The sequence below is a fragment of the Populus nigra genome, chromosome 2 (genome assembly GCF_951802175.1).
Source record: "Populus nigra chromosome 2, ddPopNigr1.1, whole genome shotgun sequence".
In the NCBI taxonomy this organism is placed as follows: Eukaryota; Viridiplantae; Streptophyta; class Magnoliopsida; order Malpighiales; family Salicaceae; genus Populus; species Populus nigra.
In genome coordinates this window covers 43,354,868-43,368,218 of record NC_084853.1, presented here as the reverse complement: position 1 = coordinate 43,368,218, position 13,351 = coordinate 43,354,868, and the positions used below count along the sequence as shown (strand labels likewise).

Below are 13,351 nucleotides of genomic sequence, written 5' to 3'. Positions count from 1 at the left end.
TATTTTGATTTGTTTTATATAGATTTTAACTGGTTAACCCTACTCTACCTAGGTCAATTTAATATATTATTGTTTTGATATTTAAAAAAAAATAAATTATCTTAATTTTTTTAGTAAAATTATGTTTTTATTGATATCCTAAATTGTTTTTTAACGTACTATTAAAAAAACAAGTTATATATATAAAAAATGTTTAGAATGCTTGAAAATGTTTTTTACGTTTAAAATGTTTTAATCCGAAACAACCATTTAGTGGGAATTAAAGTGGGTTTAAGCCTTTATGTCGTTAACGCGCACTTAAGTGGGTCCGGCTTCTATTCCTATAGCCTTTTAGAAATCAAAACTTGCTTTCCAAGCAGTAAAAAGATGGATTTTTTAACGGCAGCTGATTAATCAACCTCGTTAACATCATGATAAAAAATGAAGAAGAAAAAGGGAAAGGAAAAAATTGCAGATAATATTAGCTTCTCACGTGCTTGCTAGGAGTGCCGAATAGAATTTAAAATTAAGGGAGTAGAATCTTAAGATTTTCATAAATTATTCTAAGGTTGATATATTTAGCAAAATGACATTATAGTCCTAATTTTTTTTTGTTTATAGAATATTAATAAAAAAAATGTATATGGGGTGCATACACTAGGGGTGAGTAAAAAAACCGAAAAACCGAGAAAACCGGAAAAAAATAACTGAAAAAACTGAATCGTGAAAAAAAACCGATTAAAATTTTAAAAAAACTGACCGGTTCGGTTTTATAAGCCTGAAATCAAAAAACCGAACCCAAACTGAAAAAACCAAGTCAAACTGAAAAACTGAATCAAACCGGTTTGAATTGATTTTGGTTTTTTTAAAAAAATTTGGTTTGGTTACTTTTTTTTGATAAAAACCGAATTGAACCGAAAAAGATCACCCCTAGCATACACCATAAACATCCATCTAATGCGATCATTTAAAAAATAAAATGAATTTAAATAATTATTAGGTTGTTTTCAGACTCCACATGGACATAAAAAAAATATATGAATTACTAGATCGTAAATTCTTGAATTGAATTCAATCTAGATTGATTATTTTTATTAATAAAATACAGCAATTCCGTCCCCACCCCCAATAACATAACCAAGTTAATAGGATCATTAAAAATCCGACCAGTCAAGCAAGTTTGACTACACAATCGTGCTTATGGCTATTGCATAAAGGCTGCTTCTTACCATGATTTTAAGAAGTTTCGATTTTTTTGTTACACCAAAGCAATTAAAAGATTTTTATTTACGTAATTCAATTACAGAAAATGAGTTAATTTTTAACCAAATCATGATAACTTCAAGTCATCCATGACATGGCACTAGAGCACTACATAAAGCAGATGATTAATGGATCTCCATTTATATCTGGGCCAAAATCATGCTTCATCATTGTTGATTTGCTTGAATGTTCTGAGCATCGTAGAGAGAACTGCGTCAAGGACTGCAATCATTCGTCTTGCTTAAATGTTCTGAATATATATAATTAAATCCGGGCCGAGATCTTTCTTGTAGTTCTCTCTCGCATCTAATTTTTACAGGCTCTTTATCATCTCCGGCCACTCGACAAACTCCCCTCTCGAGCACAGCTCCGAACCAGAGATAGGTCCCTCTCTTTTCCTGCTGTGATCAGATGGTATTGATCATAAGCTGATCTTCTTGAGTCTGAATTCGCATTTCCAATGCTGTCAAGCCGTTCACCTTCGACTAGGAAATCTTGAAGAAATTAGCATCCAGGTGGTCTGATCAGAGGGAATTGACAGATTCTGAACCTGTGTCATGCACCTAGTCTGCCCTGTCCTACTCACAGAAGCCGATTTCACTATCACACCACCAAACATCAAAATTATCAATGCACCCCCACCACCTTTACAGCCAGCCCTCGCTATGGCACGCTTGATGCACCAACACGATTGCAGTGCCATTTTTGAACAGATAAGCTTGAGAGAGGAATCACACTGCCATCCCATAATATGATCCAACAAAGGATGTTTTTTCCTTATATTGAAACATACCACGTTAATTCTGATCTCATGTTGCGTGAAAAATCTCTTGTTACTCTTTAAATAATTATTAATATTTACTTTTTTTAATATATATATATATATATATATATATTTCGAACTAGTTGAAATTGTTCTTATCATTTTTAGTGGTTCCAATTTTTTTTATTCCTATTTTATCATCTATATAGTAATTCTCATTACTATAAACAATTATACAATTTTTATTTTACTATAAATAATATAATGACTTTATTGCCCTTACCATCAAATTTTTTTAGCCTTGACTTTAAGGGCTTAGTAGTGATTTTATAATGTTTTTTTTATTATTATTATCATTTATTAATAGGGGTATTTTAGTAATTTTCAAGATAAAATAAAAGAAAACGATGTTAACGTGTGCTAACCATGTGTTAATTATCTTCGGATAACATGTGCGACTGACTCTAGTGGTTGTAATTGTGCTTCCATCGTATTATTTTATTTGTCTTAACATTTTCTTTCTCTTTTGATGTGATTCAACCCGATTTTGTGCACAGTGATTCAACCCGATTTTGTGCACGTTCACGTTTTATTTCTCTTTCTCTCTTATTCCCCTTGATTTGCATGTTACCCCTTGGAAAATCCACACTATCCCTTCAATTTCTTTTCCCTTCAAATTTAGTCATAGTTTTCTCAATTGTGAATTTTTTATTTGAAAAAATTATTTTTAATTTCATCATTTTTTAATTTTTTTCATCTCTTAAATTTAGTTCTTATTCTTTTTGTTGTTGTTTATTGTACTTGAGGTGATTTATAATATTTTTTTTTATTTCATCCTCCAATTGTTTTTTCAATTAGATTTAATCATTGTTATTTTAACTGCTAATTTTATGTCGTGAAAAGTTTTCTAGATTTTTTTTTCAATACAAATTTAGGGAAAAAGTCTGTTAAAATTCATAGTGAATATCTAAGAAAGTGAACAATAAAAATGCCATACAAAATTTAATGTTTTGTTAATTAAAGCTGAATTATATTGATGTAGGGTTTGACATTATGGATTGTTGTAGCGGTTAGTTTTAAATTATGTTATTCTACATATAAGGTGTTTGGGAGTATAGTAAGAGCTGTTTTTTAAAGTGTTTTTTATTACAAAACACATTAAAATAATATTTTTTTTATTTTTAAAAAATTATTTTTGACATCAGCAGATAAAAAATATCTGAAAAAATCAAAAATATATTAATTTTAAAACTAAATAAAAAATAAAAAAATTTCAAATTTTTTAGTAAACGATTATGAAACACAGTGCCAAACATTTATGGGCGTTCTATTTTATTCTCAATGAGATTCATTAGGGTGAGGCATGTCAAAATCTCAATTTCATTTTTTTTTATTCCACTGTCAAGTAATAAAAATATGTTTTAAGAAAAAACACAAGTGATAAATTGGAGTTAAATCTTATTTATTATTTTATTGTAAAAAAAAAAGGGAAGAAAAAACACAAGTGGTAAATTTGAAATTGACTTTTTTTTTTTAATTCTATTGTCAGAAAGCAAAAACATATATATAAAAAAAAAGTCTTCAAATTCAAATTTGATACCTGACTTGGCCGTGACGTATTTAACACAAACCATGATCAACGTGTTAGCTAATCAAAAGACATGACATGATAAGAAATTAAAATAACAGCAGAAATACATCATAAACGCCATTTATATTTTTTTTACTGCGATGCGGAATGCTATTTAAAAGTTTTTTTATTTAAAAATATATTAAAATTAATTTTTTATTTTTAACATTAGAACATAAAAAAAACACAAAAAAATATCAGTTTATTTTATTTTTTTTTAGCAAAACTCCCTTCTAAATCATTAAAAAACACAAACCACCAACACCAGGCAAAGTACTAGAGCTAAAAAAACAAAAGAGGTAAAAAGGGGGAAATTATAGAACGAGACGGGCTGAAGTTTCTGCAATCCCGTAACATAAACTGACAAGATCCGAGCCAGTCGGCTAGCAACCTGCACGCCAACAGGGTTAGCAATCCGCCTAACAATCCAAACTCCAATAATTGTAATTCCCCCCCCTAAGAGACTATAGCAATAAACTAGAGAGCGTTACATGAAGAGACTAGCCTAGCTTATTAGCCTTTTCATAAAATATGCACCTTGAAAGAGCTTTCAGGCTCTCTTGAGATAGTATATTTTTTTTCTCTTTTGTAAACTACGAGATTGATGCCCTATGGCCTACGGGAGGCCAGGAGGATTTACAGCCAAAATCTCACTAAAATCAACATGCTTAGCTCTGTTTTTCAGAAGAGATCACTGGATAAAAACCAAGGAGTAGATTGACAAATTAAGCTAATAATTAATGCTAGTTGTTAGACCCACACTAATCATATCAACCCATTAATCATACGGGTAAAAGGTTCGTGTACCCAGTTCATGAAGCTGACCCGTTTCTCCTGAAGACCAACCCCAGCATCAAGAAATTGACCATCAATTATGCATTTCAATCCCTGTTTACTAGTTAAGAAAAAATAAAATAAAATAAAATACTGACAGACATTCATGCCAAGAGAGTAAAACATTTTTTTAAAAAAAATCTTTTATTTGGCTGAATTGCCAAATCTCCATGTATATATACACTTCAGACAACCTCATCAAGCTCTCTAAGAAACCGAAACAGGACTCTATTCATCGTAAAAATCACTATCATCGCTATTTGCGGCCCATAACCGCTGATTAAACTCCCCCTGCATCTCATCAGGCACAAACGAAGTCCTACAGAGGGGACACGTGTTCCTGTCATGATCCATCCAACGGTCCAAACAAGCCCTGTGAAAAATGTGCTTACAATTCTTCAACCACCTGATCTCATCCTCTCCTTCAAACTCATACAAACAAACAGCACAACTCTCCGGCAAGTCACAACAACCACCATCTCCGCCGAGCAGGTCCTCGAACTTGATGACAGGCAAGATTTCCCGGATCAGGGCAGCCGATAGAGACGGGTAGAAGGGCGTTCGGGTCGGGTAATCGGGCCAAATATTGTCAGTCTCAAGGAAATCTGAGAGACCCACATAGGTAAAAAGACACAAAACGAGGCCCCTGATGAAACCCAGCAAGGAAAGTGCGTGAACGAACAGCTTGGGTAACAAAACCTCCGAGTACCCAACTGGAAACCCCATTTAGCTGAAAAAGGAGAGGAAAACAGAGAAAAGGATTTTCTTTCTGATAGATAATGGGAGAGAGAAGGGTATTTCTTCAAGAATTTATAGAGAGAGAAGGGAAGAGAGAAGGGAAGCTTCTGCTTCAGCTGCTTCAGTTTTGGGATGTAGGGAGTGCCTCCATACTCTTATATAGGACAGAGAGACTGGAGTGAGGGAGTGATAAAGTCACCAGCTGTGAAGTTTGGTGTTTCTACCAGGGCCAATAGAAAAGGAGAAGGGTGGGTTCTTAGGTGGGTCGCCGCAACTGGATTCGATTTGACTGGTCTGTGACAGTGGTGATCAGGGGTAGTTCTGTAGTTTCACTTTGTGGAAGCCGCGTAAACCCGAAGTTGTTAGAAAAAAGCCACCGGTTTTATTATACACAAGGAGGACATTTTGCACAAGTGCCACGTGCTGTAATTGTGGAAAGAGAGAGGAAGTGATGCTGCTGGCATGGTAATCATCTGCCTCGGCTGCTCTATCTCTTTTGTAATTTTGCTCTTTTTGATTATCTTGTGGTGATTTGTGTCTATTAACTGAGAGGACAGTCATCAGCATTGCCAGGACTGAAAAAATCTCTCTCTGCTTTGGAGATATTGGTGAATCACATCTTAATAGATTATCTTACAAAATTCCTCTTTCAACGGTTGCAATGTCTTGTAATGACGGATTTAACGACTCATTTATTTGTAGAAAAGTAAATTACTTTCCTCCACCTAAAGCTTATTCTTTTCTCTTACCGGAAAATTAATTTTATTAACTATTTTTTCACAATGCAGTCCAGTATAAAAAAGTCAGGAAAATACTTTACAAAATAAAAAATAAAACTTTGAATGTAAGCTTTATTTATTGGGTTGATATACAGTATAACTAAGAGAGAGAAGGCCCGCAGAGTGAATAATGTGTCCTTTAATGGACTTGTCTTTTTTTAATCAGATTTTAAATAGGCTGATTATAAAAAAACAATTGATTGTAGTATTCAAGTTTAACTATAATAAGGTATCACAAAATATTTAAAACAGAAGGCGAGTTCACTTTGACCATGGACATGTCTTTCTATTCACTGCTACAATGTAATTATCATTTCACCCTTAAAAAAACTCAAATGTCATTGTGTTAGGGGTATTTCAATTTTTTTATATTGCTCATTAATAATCAAAAGATTGGCCAAGGTTACAAATGTCTTTTTTTCAATTTTGTAAGCACAATAAAATTATTTGACTACTCTCTAAGTTAGAAGTTTTAAAGTTGGAACCAGAGATATTTACATCCTTTTATTTTCTAACACAGTAGAATGATAAGATTACCTCAAGTCAATTTGATATTTTCACCTTATTTTTTTATCACCACGTTCATTAAGGCAATTTGGTATTTTAAGAACAATTTATTATTGTTCAAATGAAAAAGTTGTTGATGCACGTGCCCGAGCATCTTAAGTGGCGTGTGTAGTGCTCTAAGCAGTCAAATAATGACATTCTCTCGTATTGTTGGAAACATCACCGCATCCTTTTCCTGTTAGTGTAGAGCGTATCGACAGTTGTGGAATGGTTTGTCGCTAGTGGAGCTTTTTTTCTTTTTTTTTTCCTCTCTTCTTCCTTGAAAATTACAGCTGAGTCCTATTTGTTCTTGACATTTCAACCCCCGGCCTTATTTTTTTTATTTATAATTTTTGTTTTTTTATCCTTTTGTAAAATTTTTATTTTTTTTCAATTTCATTATTCAATCCTAGTTTTCATTCTTTTCAATTTGGTTCTTTTATTTTTAATTTTTTTTCTTGACCATCTTATAAAGGTTTTATTAGTTTTCAATTTCATATTGAATCCAAATTCATGGTATATTATGTTTTTCAGTTTGGTCCTTGTTTTTTTTTTATCTTTTTTGTTAAATTTATTTTTCTTTTCAATCCCACTCTCCAATAAAAAATTTATAGATGTCATTTAAATTATTTTTTATTTTATTTTTATTCTTTTAATTATTATTTATTCCTCTCAATATTTTTTTAAAAAGTTATCATGTAATTTTTTTAAAAGTTAATTAATGTTTTTATTAATCATCGAAATTACCTTTTGAATTCATTACATTGATTGATTCATACCCGATTAACTCATACATAATTTAATAAAAAAAAACACTATAGCTAAGTATTAAAAGACTAATATATGCTTGGCCAGGCTAACTACACCGGGGAAAAAAAATCTGTGCACTCTTGACTTTTTTTTAACTATTTTAAAAATTTTAATCCTGACTAATGTATTTGTTGACGGTAAATTAAAAAGATAAAGTGCACTAGTAGTTAGTAATCAGAGCCATTATTAGTACATGGATTAGCCCATCATGAAAAGGTTCAAGTTTAGCAAATGGCGAGGCAAACTTTTTTCACTCATTCGAGGGAGAGCATTAATTAAGTGGCAGTTTGTTTTTCTAAAAAAATTTGATTTTTTTTCTTTAAAATATTTTCTTTTATGCTTTTAGATTCTGTTAATATATTTAAAAATAAATTTTTAAAAAATAAAAAATATATTATTTTAATTTTAAAATCATTTATTACCACCACTAGCTGAATGCTAACGATCATTGATGGCTGCTTGCATTAAATAGCTATTTAATGCACATATTTTTATTTTCTCTGTCATAATGCTAAATGATTCGAGCACTTCCATGTGTGGTCTGCTTTGGCTGTACGTCTTAAGAGAACAAAGCAATCAATCAACGATATGCTCCCTCGAGGTCCATTAATGGCATTAATTACAATATTATTGCGGATCTCTCCATCCCGCATCTAATCATTGTTGACTCGGCTCCCCTAGCCACTTAAACATACATTTGCTTATTTATGGTTTTATTTAAGTATAATTTAAAAATACAGTGTTAATTATTTTTTATTTGAAAATATATTAAAATAATATTTTTTTAAAATTTATTTTTAATATCAGCACATTAAAATAATCTGAAAACACTAAAAATGTATTAATTTAAAATAAAAAAATTTAAAATATTTTAAAAATACAAAAACAAATAAGGTTTTAAGAAATTACTTTTGATTCAAGGAGGCTTACTTATAGTGTATATATATGGGCTAGAAAAAGCCGTGGCAAAAGGGTATATCATCGAACACTTTTTTGAGTGTAAGATGGCTTGTATGTAAAGTTGCTTGGCATAATTTCGAAGCAAATTAAAAAATAATCTTCTTTCAGTGCTTGAAATGTTGGAGGATTGAGGGAGAAGATTGACCATTTTCTGTTCACTAAACCCTCGTCTGAAAAATTAAAAATATACTTTTAGTGGACAATTATATATGTTCTCATACAAGGAATCATCGAGGAAGAAGAGGACAACTGCGAAACTCCATTCCCCTACCAAAACCTCTCATCATAAGAACTGAATTATTATTCCCGTCCATCGATAAAGGTCCAAGTTTAAGTTTTTATTTCCAAGACTTTGTAAAGTAGCTTTGCAACCTCCTGGGTAGTATTTGATATTGTGTTAGGAGTTGGTTTTTTTAAGTGTTATTTACTTGAAAATATATTAAAATAATATTTTTATATTTTTTTAAAAATTTATTTTTGATATTAGTAAATTTTATTTTATTTATTTTATTAAAAGGTATGACCGGCTGTGAAGCAAACAGTATCTTCAGTGTGTAACTGGCTTTATTATCATGATCCATATTCAATGTTGCTCGACTATGGACAGGTAGAAAGAGGAAACAAATAGGGCTAACTATTGTCAATTTTTTTTTCTTAACACGCTTTTAAAATATCTTTTTTTCTAAAGTAAATCATTTAATTTCCAATAAATGAAAAGAATAGAAGGAAAAGAAAAGGGTGATACTGTTGAAAGATAGTGCCAAGTCCAAGTGATGGCAGTCAGGACCGAATTGAAATAGACGATGTGGGGCAAAGCCTATTTGAAAAGTCCAAGCATGATAAGGGGGCAAGGCAAGTAGAATCCGGGGGTCCTTTAATACTCGAGAGTGGCAGGCCAGTAACAGTGGGATCAGAGAGGGAAAGAGGCAGGACAAATATCGTCGGTGGTGCGAACCCTGGCCAACCAACAAGCCCTCATGGTTGGATCAGGAGACCATCCTTTAAGCTCTAGTTTTTCTGAACATTCAGCTGATGAAAGTGCGCACCATGAACATGAAATCCTATCTAACAATTGCAGCTGTTTGCCTGGCTAGGACAAGACACTCATGTCCCAGATGCTCGAACATCGCTGTCCAAGTATTTAGCTGTTGATTCATGGCAAGTAGTTAAATTGTCATCAAACCTGTAGGGCATGCCAAAATCTACTAAGACCTAGCGAGTAAATAAACAAAGAGTTAAAACTTCATATATATATATATATATATATATATATAGGTGCGTAGTTTTGATGAAGGGAAATGGCAAACTACACACACACACTATCTATTCAAATTTCAAACAGTTCACATCCATGAATCATGAAAAGTATGAGGGTGAAAGAACTCAGGGATCTAGATCTTGCTTTACAAGGAGAGTTAAATTCAACAAACAAACAAAAAATTTATGGCAGCGTGTCGGTACTATCTTTATTTTTTTTTTTCAAAAGGCAACACCTTTTATTTCTGAAATCAGAAAACAGCGAAATTATTAGTATTATTCCTAATGACAGAACAAAAATTTGACTCTTAGCATGGTGGGGTTGGCTCGAATGGAGAAAGGGTAGGCTCTAGGGCCTGTGCTAGGTTAGCTAGACGCACAACAAGGATTCGACTCAACATATTTATAGATGCAAAGGACATCAATGTGTTTGGATCATGCCAGCGTGATGGCTCGTGGTTCATTGATTCATGGATTGGCTTCCAATGAATCCAAAATTCACCAAATTAATTATAATCATCAATGGAGTTCTCAAAGGAGAAAAAAGAATTCTCTCAAGATCAAAACACAGAAAAGTAAAAGGACAAGGGAGTTTGCGAGTGAACAAATTTCCCTCTCCACTGTTTTGGTATATCAGATGCTACAAGATCCCAAGCTAAGAGAAAATGGAGCCACAAAGCAAATCAGAAAAAAAAAAAAAAGAGCTCCCATACGCAGAGACTTCACGGGCAATGCTCATCAATAGGGCACAAAATTGTACTCATGTTATACCTAACAGAATCTGGTTGGATTTTCACATTATTTAAGTTAAGTGCAGGCCATGTATAAAGCTGAAAGTTAAATTTTTATACAATGATTTGATGTGAAGCATAGTTGGATTTTCCTGTGTGTCTTTGAAATTTACTGACATGGGGACCTAATGCAGAACCAAGATGTCTGATCTCTGTCTCCTATCCAACTGTCTCTAGTGCATGCACACCCACAGGCCTCAGGCCAGCAGCTCAATTATAGTCTTATCTTCTCTCAAGTGTGGGCTTCGATCTTGACTCCTGATTTGTTTTATTTTCCTTCCTAACGTGGCTCCTTCTTAAACTGCATTTCACATCTTCGTTCCTCCTCCTCCTCCTCCTTTATATATATATATATATATATATTTGATGTGGACATGTTTCTATTCTGCGTCCATTCAATTTTATTAATTCACCACTTTGGTTCTAGCCAATACTTTTCCAGGATTTGGAATGTTTTTGACAAATTTTAATTGAATTTTGAAAAACAAAAAACCGCACTTACATATTTTAAGAAGTTGGTCTTATTAAAAGGATTAATGGTTATAATATTATGAACAAATATGATTTGACATAACAGACATATTTTATGTTAAAATATTTAAATTAAAATATTATAGAACATGAAATTAAAAAGACTCTGTAAATAATAAGAAAGCAAAAAATTAAAAACACCAGAAAAAAATATAAAAAAATACTTTAAAAAAACAAAAGTCAACTTGGACTAATCTTCGAATATCTTATCTGGGTTATGAGACTGAGGTGACCCCATTAAAGGCAAGCTTTAAAAAATAAAGAAGTAAAATTTTTAATCAAACAAATATCGAGGAATGAAATTGAAAAAAATAATCAATAAAAAAAGAAATTAAAACTAAATTTGATATAAAAATAGAATGAAATAAAATGTTTTAATAAAAATAAAATTAAATAAAATGTTTAGAAATGGAATTAGTTTATGTGGTTTGAAGAAAATATATTCAATAAAAAAATTAAAATTCATGCTTGTTTTGAACCCAAGTTTTTACTACAATGTAAGACGAACTCCATAAATATTTTCTATAACCAAATAATTTTTGAAGTTATAGTCTAAGTAAAAGTATTTCCAACAGCGACAAATTGTAAAGATAGATGAAGTGATAATAACTACACTGAGAATTCGGTCATTAAAAAATTAAGTCAAACTATTTATAATTTTCATAATATTTAGGGGATCATAACACGTTACTAAATGATGCACTTGATTTTAAATAGAAATTAATTGAAACTGATAATAAGTTAAATTGTTTGATTTATTTAATTTTATTTATTCATAATTATAATTTATATCTGGACTGATATATTATAAATCTAATGAGTTACACACATTAAAAATTATTAATAAAAAAATATATCCAAGCCCAGAAGAGTTGGATTCTTTCCTAAAATAGAACCCACTAAGCTGGTTTCGACACATTACTTAGATCATGGGCTTTTGAGAATTAAATGTTCGAGCAAGACTTTTTTCCTATTTGTCACTCATGACAATGAGAAGAGTGTTTGTTTTGTATAAATAATTTACAAAGATTTGGTTAATATATCCAATCTATAAACTTAACTTACTTGTTAAAAGATATTCCCAACCCATAAAATTAACCCATAAAATTATCTAAAATAGTTTAGGGATAGTAATCAATTCATAGCACTATTTTTCTTCTCAACCATCCAATCTTCATCTTTATCATTGTCGAAACCGCTGCCATCATCTCCCAGCAATGTCACAATTATTATCTTCATTTTCATTATCACAACAATCAATATCATCATCTTATCAATAGCATTAATTATATTTATTATTTTTCTTAAAATAAATTCCGTGCTCATTGTAAAACGCCCCCAACGCCCTAGTCCCCAGGCACGAAACCATCGCCTGTACGTCGTGAGGATATTGGGTTTAGAACGTTGAAGGCTCTGCTCAAGCATGACTTCGGGGAGTCGTACGTGGGCATGTCTCGTGCAAACATGTTTCTTTTTGTTTTCTTTTTGAACAGGAAAAGTTTCATGTGTAGAAACAGAGTCAACTTATGTAATATGTTCCCATGTAATATGATATGGTGTAAGTCAGTAACTAATGTAATTATTTTTTTTAAAAAAAGAAAAAGATTAGCAAAATTAGCATTTATACAGTCCACAAGTGGAGAGGACCAAATGGTTGAGTGGGAGAGGGAAACAAATAAATAATACTCTTTAATGCAATCTAACATTTTGGGCATTGCTATGACATGAACGATCCCTTTGCATCAAACTCTCTCCTCTCTGTTTGGGTCTCGATATTTCTACACATTCTCTCTGTCCATGTCAAACTGTCGTGACTTGGGGCGGCATTAATTTCCGCACCGCCCACTGCCGACTGCTCTACCAAAAAAATCCACACCGCAGGTTGCAGGGCCATGAAACGCGCGGACTCCGGAGCCATTGTTTAATTAGGAATTAGCACTAAGATAATGGGATGTGCTCGTATGCACAGAGAATCCCATGATCCTAGGCGTACAGTTGCAGCAGACAGTTGATTAGAAACTGTGGAAACAAGCTTTCAGCCTGTCCTTTCCATTAAATTTAGAAAATGTTTTCTTTTTTATTATTATTATTATTAACATAAACACTAATTTATATGTATTTTAATTAATTTTATAGATTTTAAAATTAATTAATATATAAATTTTTAATGATTTTAAAAAAATTCAAACTCATAACTATTAAAGAATAAATATGAAACTGATTAGTTAATCAATCCCTATGACAAATTGACCACCCTCTGCTTTCTTGTTTATATATGAAGAGTGTGTTTGGCATTGTGGTAGCTGTTGTGGTTGTGGTTTTAAAAAAGTAGTTTTATAAAAAGTGCTTTTAGTTGTGGTTGGTTTGAAAAAATATTTGTTTGATTAAAACTGTGGTTGAAATTAAAATTGAACAAAAAATAATTTAATGTATTTGATTAAAAATTATTTTTCAATTTAATATTATGGTA

At 31.8% G+C, this 13,351-nt stretch overlaps 1 protein-coding gene across 1 annotated transcript; it reads right to left on the bottom strand.

Annotated features, from left to right (window-relative positions):
• Nucleotides 1–4,594: 4,594 nt before the first annotated feature.
• Nucleotides 4,595–5,347, bottom strand: LOC133681968 (brassinosteroid-responsive RING protein 1-like). Its single transcript, XM_062105179.1, has one exon. It carries the CDS (start codon nucleotides 5,193–5,195, stop codon nucleotides 4,698–4,700), a length of 498 nt encoding a protein of 165 aa, XP_061961163.1. The 5' UTR covers nucleotides 5,196–5,347; the 3' UTR covers nucleotides 4,595–4,697.
• Between the last annotated feature and the right edge of the window lie 8,004 nt (nucleotides 5,348–13,351).

What these genes read in the sequence shown, in the direction of transcription:
- LOC133681968 (XM_062105179.1), bottom strand. Translation starts at nt 5,195, where the DNA reads ATGGGGTTTCCAGTTGGGTACTCGGAGGTTTTGTTACCCAAGCTGTTC.